Here is a 15,073-nt window from a genome sequence, read left to right as displayed (position 1 = left end):
GGACACTGGCTCTGGAGGGACAGTTGAGGGACAGTTGAGGGTCAGTGCTGTTGCTAGGCTACGACTGTCCCGGACCAGACATTCCGAGCCATTGAGCTTTGCAGCCAAAGTGTGGCAGCGAGACCTCTGTGGCTCTTCTGCAGCGCCAGCACTGAGATTGGGAGGTGGCAAGCGACCAGGAGGGAAGTGAGCGGTGTCGGAAGGCAATAAGCCAGATGAAGAAGAGACTCGCTAATTTCGTGAGCTGGGTGGACTTCAGCATCCATCAGAGAGAGCGCAGGAATCGTGAGAAGCCTGTGCCTGGGTATCATGTCCATAAGTGTGAGCTAAAGGAGTTCCACAAAGCCGCATATTTAGGTGACAGGTGTACAGTGGAGGAGTTGCTGACATATAAGAGAAATGTCGTAGACAGCAGAGACAGGAAGAACAGGTAACAGCGGCGGGGCGGGCCTGGGAGGAGCTGCCAACTATGGTTGTTAAGACATGAATTTTAAATTGCCTTCCCACGTGAGAGATGTTGAAGTGTGAGACTATGAGCATGTTAGAATCACTGAAGTACAGCGTTCTCTCTCCTCCTTGCAGCAGCAAAATAGATACACTATCATTTTACTTCATTGAAATGTTGTCTTTGTAAAATAGTAACGGCAACAATTATAATATTACCAACGATTATTGAGCTATTATTTTGTGCAAGGAACTGCCAGACATTTTGCATAGCTTTTCATTTAAGCATCACAGTGGGGTCCTGTAAGATAACTACTACTTCACACCCATTTTGTTGATGAGTAAATTGAGGCACAGACAGGCTAAGTGAGAGCTAATAAGGACAGTGTTAAAGTAGAAGCCAGACCCAAGTTGAGCTGAATCTCAACGGCATGCCCTTTCTATTCAAACAGGTAGTTCTTCCATTAATGTGGTGAGTAATAAGAGCTAATAATATTATTCTTTCCCCATAGAAAGAAGTAAGATAAGACTAAATGTTAGTTTTAAAGGGGTAGGAATAGCATGCTGTTGAATGTTTACAGTTACGTGGGTAATTGTATCTTTGAACTAGTATGCTCCAATTTCCTAAAAAGTCTTCTCATGTTTGCAGGACTGCCCTACACTTAGCCTGCACCACCGGCCAGTCAGCAGTGGTGGCTCTCCTTACAGAGTGGCATTGTAATCTGAATGCTCGTGACAAGGAAAGCAAGACAGCTCTCATCAAGGTGTGTAGCAGCCAGCCATGTCCACGTGAGATTGATTTGATTTAATTCCTTAGAATAAAAGTGAATTTATCTGTTTTAAATATAAGAAACTGCTGGAACTTGAGGAATGTTAACTTGGAATGCCTAGCACTTACAGTCTGTTTCTTGGTGTGATACCAACAGGCTGTACAATGCCGGAAAGTAGCATGTGTCACTATCCTGCTGAAACGGGGTGCTGACCCAAATCTTGCGGACGACCGTCAAAACACTGCTCTGCATTATGCCGTCTTGGCTGGAAATACATCAATTGCAGCAGAGCTGCTCCGCTATGATGCAAATACTGAGGCGATAAACAAGGTGTAGCTTGACTGACTTTATTTACAAGATATTTGAAATACAGGGTCTTTTCTAGCTACAGGTGTTTTATTTATAGTAATATGTATACTGAATACAATACATCAGGCCCTGTTATCATGGAAACAACTCCAAAGCCAAGGCCAGAGGCTAGAGGTAGTGCCCACAGAAAGGGCAGAGCTCTGTCTCCCAGCCGCAATTCTACCCCAGAAGGAACAACGTCCCATTAGGAAGTGCCTGGGAGTGGGTGGTAGGCTCAGAGCCTACAGAAGATGAAGGCTTGCAGGGAGTGAAGTGATGGCAACAAGGGCTGGCTGCCTGCCTGGGGATGGGTGGGAGGAGGAAGGAACCCAGTACCCAGCAGGGGGAGCTGGGTGACTGCAGCTGGGCAGGGGAGGCAGCAAGCCACAGGCCCTGAGCACCCCAGGATCCCAGGTTCTAGAACCTGGGCAAGTGAGGTCAGGTCATGTTTGACAGCCAGCAGGGGCATTCTTTTGTGCTGGTGGCCACATGGCCCTCCACGTACACCTTCACCTTGGGGTCTTCCATGCTCAACCTGGTGTAGCTCCCCTGCGGGGCTGAGGCTGTAGGTGGGGAGCAAGTGATGGTGAAACTGGTCCGCCTGCTTTTTCTCCTGGCTCTCCCCTGAAGATTTTGATTGTATAAATGTACTCAGGTCTAGACACAGGTATTTAGAAATGCTTCCCTGAGATTCTGATACAACCCTTGGTTAAGGACTGTTGAATGGATTCGTGTAATACATGTAAATTCACAGATCTCAAAAGTAAGACATCTCTGGAAGAGCAGGGGTTTGATATATGCTGCTTCTTTCAGTGCTCTCCTTTCCAGCCGTGTTAGCCTGACTTTTATCCATCTCTTCCTGGCAATATTACCGGCAGCATCTATTGCCTTGAAGAATGGCTCCTTTTCCCTTCTAACCACTGATCATTCAGTGGCACTCAGACAGTCTTAGAAACTTGCTTGTGGTGAGTGATTCAATAAGTAGAGTCGGACCCTTTAAAGATTTTGCACCTTTTGTTCCCATCCAGGTCATTAGGTCAACAGGGTTTTTCTGATTGCAGTAATAGGAAATCATGAGCCTTCTTTTGGTTAAAGCTGTGCGACGGACTCTTGCAATCTATCTGTTAGATTCACTGAGCCCTAGCATAATCAAGATGACAGTTTTTTTTAAATTAAAATCTAATGATTTACAGTGTTGAGATAGTTTCTGGTGTACAGCAAAGTGATTCAGTTATATGTATATATAAATATATATATGTGTGTATATATATTCTTATTCAGTTATATGTACATTCTTATATAGATAGATAGATACACACACACACACACACACACACACACACACATATTCTTTTCCATTATGGTTTATTACAGGATATTGAGTATAGTTCCCTGTAGTATATACAGTAGGACCTTGTTGTTCATCTATTTTATATGTAGTAATTTGTATCTGCTAGTCCAAAACTGCTAATTTATTCCTCTCCCACCCCCTTCCCCCTTTGGTAACCATCAGTTTGTTTTGTATGTCTGTGAGTCTATTTCTGTTTTGTAAATAAGTTCATTTGTATCGTATTTTAGAATCCACATATTAAGTGATATCCTATGGGATTTCTCTTTCACTTTCAGACTTACCTCACTCAGTATGATAATCTCTAGGTCCTTCCATGTTGCTGCAAATGGCATTATTTCATTCTTTTTATTGGAAATGTTCTAATAATTTAGTTTCGGCCATCTCATGACCTAATTATCCATTTGATTGACAATCAGGGAGAATTCGATACAGATAGATTGTAGTTTTAGTAGGCATTGGAAAAATTCTTGATGTGGGTATTATGAGTCTTAATCACAATTTTTATTACATGTTGGGGCCCAGTGTTTTTGTGCATAAGACATATGATTCTAAAGAAGGGCAAGGTTTTACATACAAATACTTGATTTATACCCAACTGTTTGGAAACACAGCAAACATAAAAACACAAGTGGGCTATAGACCAAACATGCCTGGATATGTTCAGTTTGTCTCCACACACTGAGTCAACATTTAAAATTTAGGAGACTTGTGCAGAAGTCTACACTTCAGAACTTCTCCTAAAGAATCAAATCTGGTCCCCCTTGAGCCCAGGCCTATGTGGTCTGCCCTGCAGAGATGGCCCCTTCTCGGCGGGGCGTGTGTCCTCCGGTGTGCTGTCCTCACTTGTGACCTTCACTTACTCGGGTCGCCTATGTTGCCTCTGTAAGCATTTGAATTTCCAATTCCTGTTGTATATTTTGATAAATATTTCAAGATTTTAAAGACAGTCTATATTAATTTATAGTCTACTTCGTATTTTATAATAATCCCTTAAGAGTGGGATGGAATTTTTCAAATTAGAATTTATAAGTTGGTTTAAGAAAAACTTTTTCTTTACATGCAAATAATCATGTTCCCACTGGAAAGTCTGCAAGCTTTATGAGATTAGTCGTAGTTGTAATTGGATAGGTTATGCATGTTGCAGACAGTATGGCATCTTTCTCCTCAGCATGGTTCCTTAGAAGTGTAGTTGATTCAGTAGCTAAATGGTTCTCTCTGGAGCAGTGTTTAGAGTGTCAGGAGTAGTAGTTGAGCAGTAAGGTAACTAGAGAATGCCTGACACACGCTGCAATCGCAGTGAAGATTCTTGGAACCAGCAAATGTCTGAAGTGAGTTTCAGAGAATGACTTCACAGGGAAACTTTGGAAGAGGTCAAGGAGGAACCTTTTAAAGAGAAGGAGCACAGAGGGGCGAGGAGGAAGGGGCTAGTTTTTATTTACTTTATAGTGTATGTTTAAGTTCAGAGACTTAAGTTTTTAAATTCAGTTTTGAAATTTGTATGTAATTTTGTACATTGTCAACTGTTTTTACTATTTTACAGTATAACTTGACACCATTCTTACTTGCCGTCAGGAAGAACAAAGAAGAAATGGTCAAATTTTTGATAGAGAACGGGGCAAATGTACATGCAGTCGACAAGCTGCAAAGGTAAAATAGTTTGTGTTCTCTCTCTCTCTCTTTTTTTTTTAATCTTAATGTTGTTCTAGAGTAGTAACAGCCAATCAGGAAGATTAACCTAATAAGAAGAGGATTAACTTAGAATCAACACATCATCAGTTAGGTAGAAAAGCAATTATTCTGCCTGGTGTCACAAAGAGCAGTATGCAGCAGGATTCATCTTCCTTTATGATAGTGACTGATGTCATTTGCAACCTGATTGTTTTGGTCATATAATCTTACAATAGTTCAGGGATTTCATTTTAGTTTTATTAGTATGGACTCTAATTTTAATTTACCTTATGAGACAGTGTTGAATTTCTTCATTCTTTATAATTTGTTTTAACCTCTTCTTGGTAGATATTTTTTTCTTAAAAGACGCATATTAAACAAAGAGGAGTTTGTTTTGTCTTTTGGATGACTCTGCTTTAAATTACTTTCTTTGAAGGATACTGATGTTATTAGGTTATCACTAAGTGAGTATCACTATGAGAGTAACTATCACCAGATACTGTGGGCTCATCAGTTCTTCTCCTTTTTCATTTCTAGTACATTTTGATGTTTTTATTTTTAATTGATAATGATAGAAGGAAGAAAAATAGCTTTAGTCATTGAATAAACATTCCCTTCAAAGAAGACAAGTCTTTGGTGGATGATAAAGAGGAAAGAGCTGGGCTTTAGAGTCAGACGAGGTTGAAATCCCAGCCCTCCTGCTGGTCAGGTGTGTTACCTGGGGGACATGACTTAGTACCACCCAGCATGTTTCCTGACATGTAAAGGAGGGTCGTAGTACATCCTTCAAGAGTGGTTGTGCCTGAGAAAGACCACACGTAGACTATTCAGGTTAGTGCTGGGCACGTGCTTCTCAGCGTGATTCACTGCAGCCGTGACTATTTTTGTTGCCATTTTTATTCATATTACTGTTTTCAGCCTGCAAACAGCTTCTCCTTACCTGACCTCTCGCTGATTTTAAAGTATTATATTTCAGACTAGGGAAGAAATAGGGAATCCTTTATTTAAGCCTTTTCCTAGTTCAGACCAGTGACCTCAGCATCCTTTCTTGTCCTTCAGAGGACTTTAAATTAGCAACTTCTACTATGTGCTACCCAAGTAAGACAGGAGGCTTCTTTTTGTCCCTCCATTTTGGCCTTGGAGGTCATTTGCAGAGATGAGCACTCGAGCATGTACATGGTCAGTTCTCCGGGAGTGGGCAGGATATTAACTTGGTAAAATAGATCAAATTAACTGTTTAAGCTAAATAACTAAGTTCCTAAGAGTGAAGTTGTCTCTCTTATTTTAGATCAGCACTGATGCTTGCCGTACGTCATGACTCACTGGACACAGTCAAGCTGCTTCTTCAGAAAGGTGTTAATGCCTATTTGCTGGATGTACACGGACGGTCTGCTGAACGATATGCTTGTTGTAATGGTTTTAAACAGTAAATGTTTACATTAAAGTGCCAGTTATCTCTAAACTGAGGTTGGAAATGACCTAACTATGACTTGTTATGTGACAGGTGAGAGTTCCTAGTTGGGAGCAGGCACTTTGGGGATGGCAGTGAGACCCTCCCCATCACCAGCTGGAAACCAGCAAAAGGCCAGACTAGTGAGATGGAACAGTGGGCACAGGGTTCTTTATCTCAGGGTTTGTAAGACCTTTATCCTTAGGATCCTACTGGTCTCCATTTCATCCCAGTGTAACCCCTATGCATGGGGTACAAATAATGCCACATATCTGATTTTTCTAACTAGTTATTTGGGTCTTGAAGTGTTTAGTAGAGCAGGAAATACTGTATTTTCCTTTGGGGACTTTTTTCTATAATCTTCCTCTTGAATTTTCCAGGAACCTAAGGGATTCCCTAAGATCACAGTGACAGTCCTCTCCCACAAGGCACTGGGGCAGGGCGAGGGCATGCTAATCGTTCTCTTGTTTCCCTTGATTCTGTTGCTGCAGTGTTGGTACTAAAACTGGTTTTAACAGGATCTCCTCAGCAGCTGGGGCTAGGGTCTGGATGTTGCTCTCTAAAGACCTTTAATAAAATTTTAGAAGAAGAAAAGGAAAAAGAAACTGGTCCTGCAGTCGGGTCGTGATTGACCTCTGCTCCCGGGATGCCTGTGCTGATCCAGTTTCCACGGCCTTCGTGGCGATGGACACGTAAACTTCTGCGTGATGGCTTGTTTAGTTCTCATACATATGCTTGTATGAGGTCATGTATTTATAAATAAGTTTAACTGCAAGTTATATAGTAGCTGAGGTGCCCTGAAGTATAAACCATGAAGAACAGCTAATCATCGTAATTTGTAAAATTTTCTGAAAACTACCACATTTAAATGTTACACCTGTGAAAGAAAACACACATTGGGTTTTATTTGGGATTCTCAAATAGTTCCAGCATTAAAGTTCAAGAACAAATTATTCCATTCTTCCACTATTTCTCTGAGCATCTGGGGGATACATTATCTCATTAAATCTTCATAATATTCTTAAGAGTATTAATAACTAACTGCCTGACAGTAAGATCCTGGTTTTATAAAGGAAGACTTTGAGCTGAAGAGAAGCACCTTGTCCAGGAACAAATAGCTGTTGGTTATAGAGCTGGGACTTCTGAGTTCGAGATACTTTGTATATGTCAGGCTCGCTCTAGTTAACTTACTGAGCTGTAGTGCCCTCAGTTCATGACTACTTCACCTTACTTTTTTTTCTTTTTTAATTCTACATCCTAAATTTAAAAGTGTAGGTTGCACAAATTTGAAATACATGGGGCAATTGAAGTTTTGATATTACCTGTGATATTGTCTGAAATAATCTAAGAATTTAATACATTTGGTAATTGTTTTTCATATTAGTATTCAAGTAGTAATATTTATCACATTTTTTTATACATAGCCTCTCCCAACTGATTGTCGACTACAGAGACGGAAAGATACCAGCTATTCCCCCTCAAAATAGCGACCTAGGACAGAGTTCTGGTAATAAGTTACTCTTGTTGGCCCTACCATAGATAAAGAAAGTAAGATTGAGGAAATTTTGATAATGAAAGAGCAGTGAAAAAAGCCAGTGTGTAAATTTGTGTGTGTTTTTATTTTTTAATTAATTTTTTCTTAATGGTCTAGTATTCAGAATTATTTAAGAAGTTAATTGTAGGTAATTTAAAATCTGAGACAATATTGTCTGAAAAGAAATTCATTTATTTAATCATGGCCCCTGAAATCCCATATTACATCTTTGTGTAAATAAGAAAAACAGGTTTTTAACTTTGTTGTACATTTCCTGTAACATTATAACAAGTTGGCCTTGTTACAGAACTGGCTCTTTAATTTTTACAGCAAATGGATTACATTGGGTAAACGAATGCTACTTATTGCATAGTGATTAGTCTCACTAAAAAGTGATTGTCTTTAAAACTGGGAGCTCAGCGATACCTTCCTGGTGCTGTAAACAAATGGCCAACAATTAGAGCTGCACAGCTGGGCCAGTGTGCAGCATACTGCACACTGTTTTTTAAAGGTACCTAGTGATAGGGCAGAAGTCAGGAAAGCAGTGCCTTGCTGAGAAGCACTGGTTACTTTTCACATCATTACACCAACAAGGGCTCGCTCTCACTAGTTTCATTCCTCAGAAGTGCAAACAGAATGAGATACGTTGTCTGCATCAGAGCCAGATGATTTCTTCTTTTTTGGGGATACTTGTCATGAAACTATTTTGTTAGAACAAGATTTTCTATTGCCATTAGTTAAAGGATTGTCATAATAAATACTCAGCACAACTCAGGACAGGACTCAACAAATTGTAAAAAAAAGCACAGAAGTGCTTCACATAAAAAAAAAAAAAAAAGATGATGACTGTGTTGCCTAGATGTGACTCCTAGCATGCTGTTCAGTCTGAACTGTATGAGGGCACCTTTAACTTAGTACACCTTGATCAAGCAAAGAACTTCTGTTGTAGGAAATACAAAGATGGAAAAGACAGAGTTTTAGTCTTCAAGGTGCTCATAACACAACAGAGTTGTCCCTGGTTAATGTCTGTATATTTTTTAAACAGGATTTTCAAAGAAAACATTCTTATCTGTTAATTCATCCACTTAACAGATGACTATCAAGTGTCTTTTAGGTACTAAGCACCACTCTGACGTTACAGAATGCAAACAGGTCACAAGCACAGTTCCTGGCCTCCGGGAGCTTGCTACCGTCATCCTCATTTTTATGATTGGCTTTACTTTATTCTGTGCTTACTGTGTCCCAGAGCCCACTAGGACTTTGTAACTGTCTTTATGTATTTTTTATTGGTATTTAATATGTACCAAATACTTTTAAGTCCATGGTGAGGAAAGAAGATTTTTAAAAGTGGGTAGGATGTCAGGTAAGCCACGCAGAGCGAGTAGAAGTTTGCCAGGGAAGGAGGCAGAAGTTCAGTGTTTGGTGGGCGGGACATCTTTGAAGATTACATTTGGCAGAAAGGACAGTGGTTCAGAGGCTAAGATGTGCCAGTGAACTTTGCAGGATCGATGAGTTTCATTTTGTTGGTGCAGAAAGGATGCTGTAGGAATGGTTGGGAACGAGGTGACTACCTAGCTCAGACACGCTTCTGAAAGCCTTTCTGGTACTATAGAAAGTAGGTCTGCTGTAGACCTTGGGAAATTTGTCAGAATGCTTTTAGGTGCAAATAATAATAGGAGCCCTAAGTAACTGGCTAGAGCAACAGGAGTCAGGATTGGTTAGAAGTTTCGGTGATGTCGTCAGGATCCCAGACACTGTCCCTCCTTCAGCTGTGAGGCTGCTGGTGTTAATGTCACCTTTCCTGGTCTGCTGATTGGCAGCAGCTCCAAGCGTCATCTTCTCACCTGACAGTATCCGCAGGCGAGGAGGGCTGCTTCTCTCTGCATGTTTCCTGTTAACTAGGAAGGAAACAGAGACGCTCCCGGTAGACTTCCCCTAGCATCTTATTGGCTGGGCTACATCACATGCTCATTCCTAAAGCAGCCACTGGGAAAGGAAATGCAGTTACTGTGATGACCGTAAGACAATCATTTCTCTTTTCGCAGCTAAGGAGAGCTTACCTTCTTCGCATACTGGGGCAGAAAAGATCCAAGAAAAGTTGCAATTGTCCAGCAAGGACAACGAAGAAGAAAAGGTTGTCGAGTTGGGAACCAGCAATGGCTGCTTCATGGATCCACTGAAGAATGTTGAGCAGAAGAGTAAGAAGATTCGATTTGAGTCTTAGGGTTTCCTGTTATGACATAAAGCAGGGATGCACAATCTTTTTCTGTAAAGGGCCAGAGAGTCAATATTTTAGGCCATGTGATGTCTGTCACATCCACTCATGTCTGCCATTGCAGTGTGAAAGCAGCCCTAGACCGTATGTGAGCGAATAGATATGACCGTGCCCAGACAACATGAGGTTGACAAAGCCGAATGGCAGGGTGGTTTTGTCCCATGGGTGTCGTCCAGAAATACCATGCTATGTAAGCTTGACATTGTCAGTTTATGATACTGAATCTACTAATGATTATCATTCTTTTGTGAGTCTCATAAAGTTTGGTTGGGATTTTGGTCCTTGTAAACAGCAGTTCACTTTAAAATATCAAATTTGGATAAACACCCTCTTTTTTTGATAAATATAAAGGAGGGGAAGTGGTTTTTATGCATTAATTACTTACCAGGAGTATACTCCATATTCACTCAAGTGTAGTCTCCAGGTGTGGTCCCAATGGAATGCTTTTTAACAAAACAGTGATCTCATACTTTTAATATTCTGTATTTTTCTATTGCCCGTATAAACTCTATTTTACTTTCTTCTTTAATAGAGATTTCAGTGATTAAGATTGCACCGAGGCTTGAAGATGTCTCTGTAAGCCGGTAGGATTTTATGGATTTTTAAAAATTACATGCTGACTGAGGGAACACAGAGAAAAGAAACAAGGCTTGTTGAGTGTCCTACCTGGGTTAGACACCATGTTATGTACTTGACATTTGTTACCTCGTACAGTCACCACAACAGCTTTGCAGAGTAGCTGTGCTGTTATAGCTTACTTCTATTTAATTAGGCAGCTGTAGCTTAAGGAGGTTGACTAGTTGACCCATGATTCCATGGTTAACAAGTAGTTAACCTGTGACTTAACCATCAGGCAGCCTGGCTCCCAATTCTGCTTTCTCATCCCTCAGCATAGACTTGTGTGACTTGTTTGTTTAAAGAAATGAACTCACTCATTTATGATGTGTATTTTTCTTCAAAGTATTTCACCCAAACATGATATTGATGATTCACGGCCTCCATCAGATGGTAACTTAGATCTTGCTGCCAAGGTAAAGTGTTTTCTTGTGAAATTAACTTTTCTGCTCTGAATTTAGTTTTGTGTAGTATTTACTCTTAAAATTTAGCAGTGTTCTGCCTATCATTGTTTTATGTTTGTATGAGAAAGTTGGTCTGAGTAAACCATTTTATTAAAATATGGCAGGTTTTTTTCTTTTCTTTTTCTTTCTTTTTTTTTTTTTTTTTTTACTTTGGTAAATACTGAAGATGAGGCTGAAGCAAAATGGACTAGAAAATAGATCATGACAGGAAAGTTGTACTGTGGAAAGGTTTCCCACAACAGAGGAGGTGTGAAGCTTGGCCAAAGATAAGGATTCTTTGACTTTCAAACCACACTGACGGCATTTGTATAATACTTGTGCCTCAGGGACCTCTTCAGTGCACACAGCTACTTACTGTGATAGCCATGGCCTCTTCCTGGGCCTTTCAGTTCCAAAACTTACGTAGCATGTATCTTTTTTTTTCCCCCTTGGACACTTATTATTTTGGTATCAGAGAGTTGTGAGGAAAGAGGGTTGTTTTGTTTTGTTTTGTTTTGTTTTGTTTTTTACTTTATTTCTATCTCTGGTTCTGCATTAAGACTTAAAATAATAGTTGAAATTCTAGAAATTTAGAAATTAAAATTCTGTTTCTCAAAATCCATATTATAAAGAGATTCCTCTGTGTTTTCTAAATTATCCCATTATGAATATATTCAAAACTCTGCATCTAACTGAAGAATACATGTTTTCCCTAAAATAACAGCCAGCTTTAAAAGTAGACTCTTAATAACAACCATATGATGAAACCTATTTCAGAATTCTTTCATATTACAGTTTTAAAAAGTATGTCCAGTCCCCGTGTCCCATTCTAAAATTTCAAGTTTCAGACATTTTGTAGTATAGTTATTTACATATTCATCTTATAGCCCCTGCATCAGTATACACTGCTGGAGATTAGGGAACGTAATTGCGCATTTCCTGGAGCACCTAGAATAAGGTCTTAAATGTAAGAAGCATTTTAGTATTTTATGAATGTGAGTGCATGAGGAGACATGGAATTCTGCACCATGCTGCAGGTGATATAACATGCACACTCTATCATAATGAAATCTATTTGAATTCTAAAAATATGACTTGAATTTCTATTCCCTTTGTTTAGGCTGTAAAAGTTCAGTTGTTATGAGAGGAAATATGTCATAAATGCCGAGGAAATAGATAAGTATATGATAAATAGGAAAAGGTTGCAGTCTGTTTTTCAGTATCCACCAACTGTGAGCTTAGAATTTGAGATGAAAACTTTTTAACCTTCTTTTAGCCCCCTCTCATGTTCCATGAAATATATCTTTTCAAGCTATCTATTATCCTTAGAATCCTGATTACCAGTTCTTTGTCTAGGTGGAAAGCTGATGTGTTAGGAGCTTTCTAAAATCTATTTTTCTCTCCCTCTAGTAATAATTTGCAGCATTCAGGTAGTGAGAGATGACTATGTTCAATTGAGTGACTTACAGTGACAAAATTTAACTGTTACTTATAGCAGTGTTTACAAACAAACAGTTGTGGAGTAATACAAGTCAGTATTATTGGGGATATACTATGAAGAAAGGCCTTTGTTTTATATATATGTTTTATATGCCATATATTTTCATATTTTTATAAAATTTGCTGAATAATATATATACTTGCATATATAACTTATATATTTTTATATATATAATAAAAAGGTAAAACAGAGGCTTTCACTCATCGTATATCCCTAACAATACTGATACATCCCTGATCTATTATATATAAATGCTGAAATACATATATTTCTTCACATGCCTTGTTATACTTACATTTTCCTTTTTACTTGCCTTAAGTTTGTACTTCACTAGTCATGTCTCATTTTTTCTTTTCTTCCTCCTCCCCACTTTTTTTTTTAATGATTTTCCCCAAACCTAATATTTCTCTGCAGAAAACACTTCCTCGGTGTCTGCTCTTTCAGTCCATCTCACTCTGCCTCTGTGAACATACTTAGTGACAGCTTTCTGTTTACTGTGTGTGTGGCTTTCACTCATGAGTCATTGCCCCTCAGAATTACTTTTGTTCTTTTTTCTCTTTCTTAGAAGTAACTGACTTTGAACAACCATTTGTCTTTAGCTTTTTGGCGAATGGAATAGAAGTAGCTTATACTGTTTGCCGTTCTAACTCATCCAAATAAGATACTTCTGAAAAGTAAACTCTCATATTTCCCCCATGAGAGATCATTCACACATATATAAATCATGCAAGCACATTTCAAAATACAACAACCACTTTAAATTTCTTAATGTGAGGTTTTTCAATAGGACTCTAAACTATCAGGTATAAGATTTTGTTCTAGATCATTTTGGTCAAGAAAGTCATCTAATGGATACCATAGTGTTTGTATAATTATCAATGAGGGGTAAAGAAAGTAACATTTTGGGACCCCTGAGGTCATCTGTCATAATCCTCACCCCATGAGAAGATGTAGGTTGGTAAATGACAGACCCGGGACTTGAATCCGTATCTGAATGACTCCAAAGCCAGCGCTCTTTGTGTTAGATCATCTAGGAATGGGGAATGTTACAGTTACTTTATTCAATTTCACATTTGTTGTTCTTAAAGCTGCAATTTTCTTCTCTAGAAAGTCCGGCATCCAAGATTTGCCAAGCTAATTCGGGCCTGGGAAGAACCCGTGATAAACAGTAAGTTATTTGAAGACTGTCTTTTTGTGTTTTCACTGATGAGAAATTACAGATCATTTCATCTACTGTACCTTGTTTTCACTACAGCAGAGGCAAAAGATGGTGTTTTGAAACCAGGAACTAGCACCGTCTTTGAGGACCATAATTCTAATAGTGAAAATGAAGATGCAGTTAGAACCTTTTCCCAACCATCAACCAAAGTTCCAGGCTTTTCTCATCCTGCCTTCCCAGCACCGGAACCTCTCGCGTCTTCAGCGGTCCTTGGTGTTACAGAGGCAAGTCGTTTTGTTTTCAACTTTTCCTTCCTGTGCTTTTTCACTTACCATCCCCCTGATTCTCATGGGGATGAAAAGGATCCTACACAGAAATGGAAGTCTTCAAGATCACAATAGAAAACAGTGTGATAACGAGAGGTACACGTGCAGGACTGAGATTTGTAAAGGTTGGTGGCAATAAACAGTTCTCAAATACGCCATGAAGAAAAGAAAGAATAAGGAAGCAACTGGAAAGAACAGCTGGATGAATATGAAGATGGGCAGGGGTACAAAGGGGAAGGGTTCATCTAATAAGGACAAGATGAATATAAAGATAAACGAGTGTCAAAATGAGAGAGATGATTATACAGACACAGCAGAAACAGTGGGGTTAAGTGAGATTATGATAGAAATTACCTCAAATTCAAGTTAAGAGAAGGAAAAGTCAGGTCATGGAAAAAAGTGCTCAGACTCTTCTGAAGGACATAGAGCTGATTTTATGAACAACAGAAAGAAAATGTGATCCTCACCTTTTTTCTTTTTGGTTACAGAAGTTTTTTTTTTTAATTCAAATGTAATTGATGTACAGTATTGTATGAGTTACAGGTGTGCGGTAAAGTGATTTGGTTATACATATATATGTACATATCTAATTCTTTTTCTTTCTTTTCCATTGAAGTTTTTTATGAGATATTGAATATAGTTCCCTATGGAAGTTAGTTTTAGCTTGAAGTTATTTCTGTTTTTAGAAATCCTCATATTTAAATTAATGAAGCAATGTCTTATATTTAATCTAGCAGATTTTGTCTCTCCATTCTGTCCCCAGTAACTGAGTCCTAGTTTTCCATGTGACTTCTCATGCTGTTTCACACCTCGACCTTGGGCTCAGGCTGCCCTTTTTAGAACCCCCTTCACATCTGCTCTTTGCACTGGGTCTGTCTTTTAAGACACAGCCTGGTCTTCCCAGCATTCCCGGAGCTATTGACATGCAGCAAGTCTCTTCTCTCCTTTGTGCCCTTACTGTATCTGTTCACTTCAGGTGTAGAGCTGTTCAATGATAACTTGTCTGTGTTGATTCGTTTTCATGTGTCTCTACCTCCCCTAGAGTATAGAGCAGAATCTGTCTTTTATGTATATTGCCAGCTTCTCCCAGGAGAATGCCTATGATTTGATGGATACAGTAACTATATGTTGTCTTCCTGACTGATTGATTGAATGACCAAGTGTAGGAATATGATGTTTTCTGATGTTG

At 39.1% G+C, this 15,073-nt stretch overlaps 1 protein-coding gene across 1 annotated transcript in view; it reads left to right on the top strand.

Annotated features, from left to right (window-relative positions):
- Positions 1–215: 215 nt before the first annotated feature.
- Positions 216–15,073, top strand: part of LOC140690592 (ankyrin repeat domain-containing protein 26-like) — a 48,657-nt gene continuing 33,799 nt past the window's right edge. Inside the window, 11 exon segments of the mRNA XM_072952459.1 lie at positions 216–430; positions 1,094–1,208; positions 1,371–1,544; positions 4,454–4,560; positions 5,870–6,007; positions 7,456–7,538; positions 9,611–9,763; positions 10,373–10,424; positions 10,802–10,871; positions 13,507–13,567; positions 13,655–13,842. Of these exon segments, the coding sequence (XP_072808560.1) occupies positions 216–430; positions 1,094–1,208; positions 1,371–1,544; positions 4,454–4,560; positions 5,870–6,007; positions 7,456–7,538; positions 9,611–9,763; positions 10,373–10,424; positions 10,802–10,871; positions 13,507–13,567; positions 13,655–13,842 (1,356 nt within the window).

The sequence above is a fragment of the Vicugna pacos genome, chromosome 31, assembly GCF_048564905.1.
Source record: "Vicugna pacos chromosome 31, VicPac4, whole genome shotgun sequence".
In the NCBI taxonomy this organism is placed as follows: Eukaryota; Metazoa; Chordata; class Mammalia; order Artiodactyla; family Camelidae; genus Vicugna; species Vicugna pacos.
Note: the sequence above shows the minus strand (reverse complement) of the source record. Positions and strands in the feature narration are given on the sequence as shown.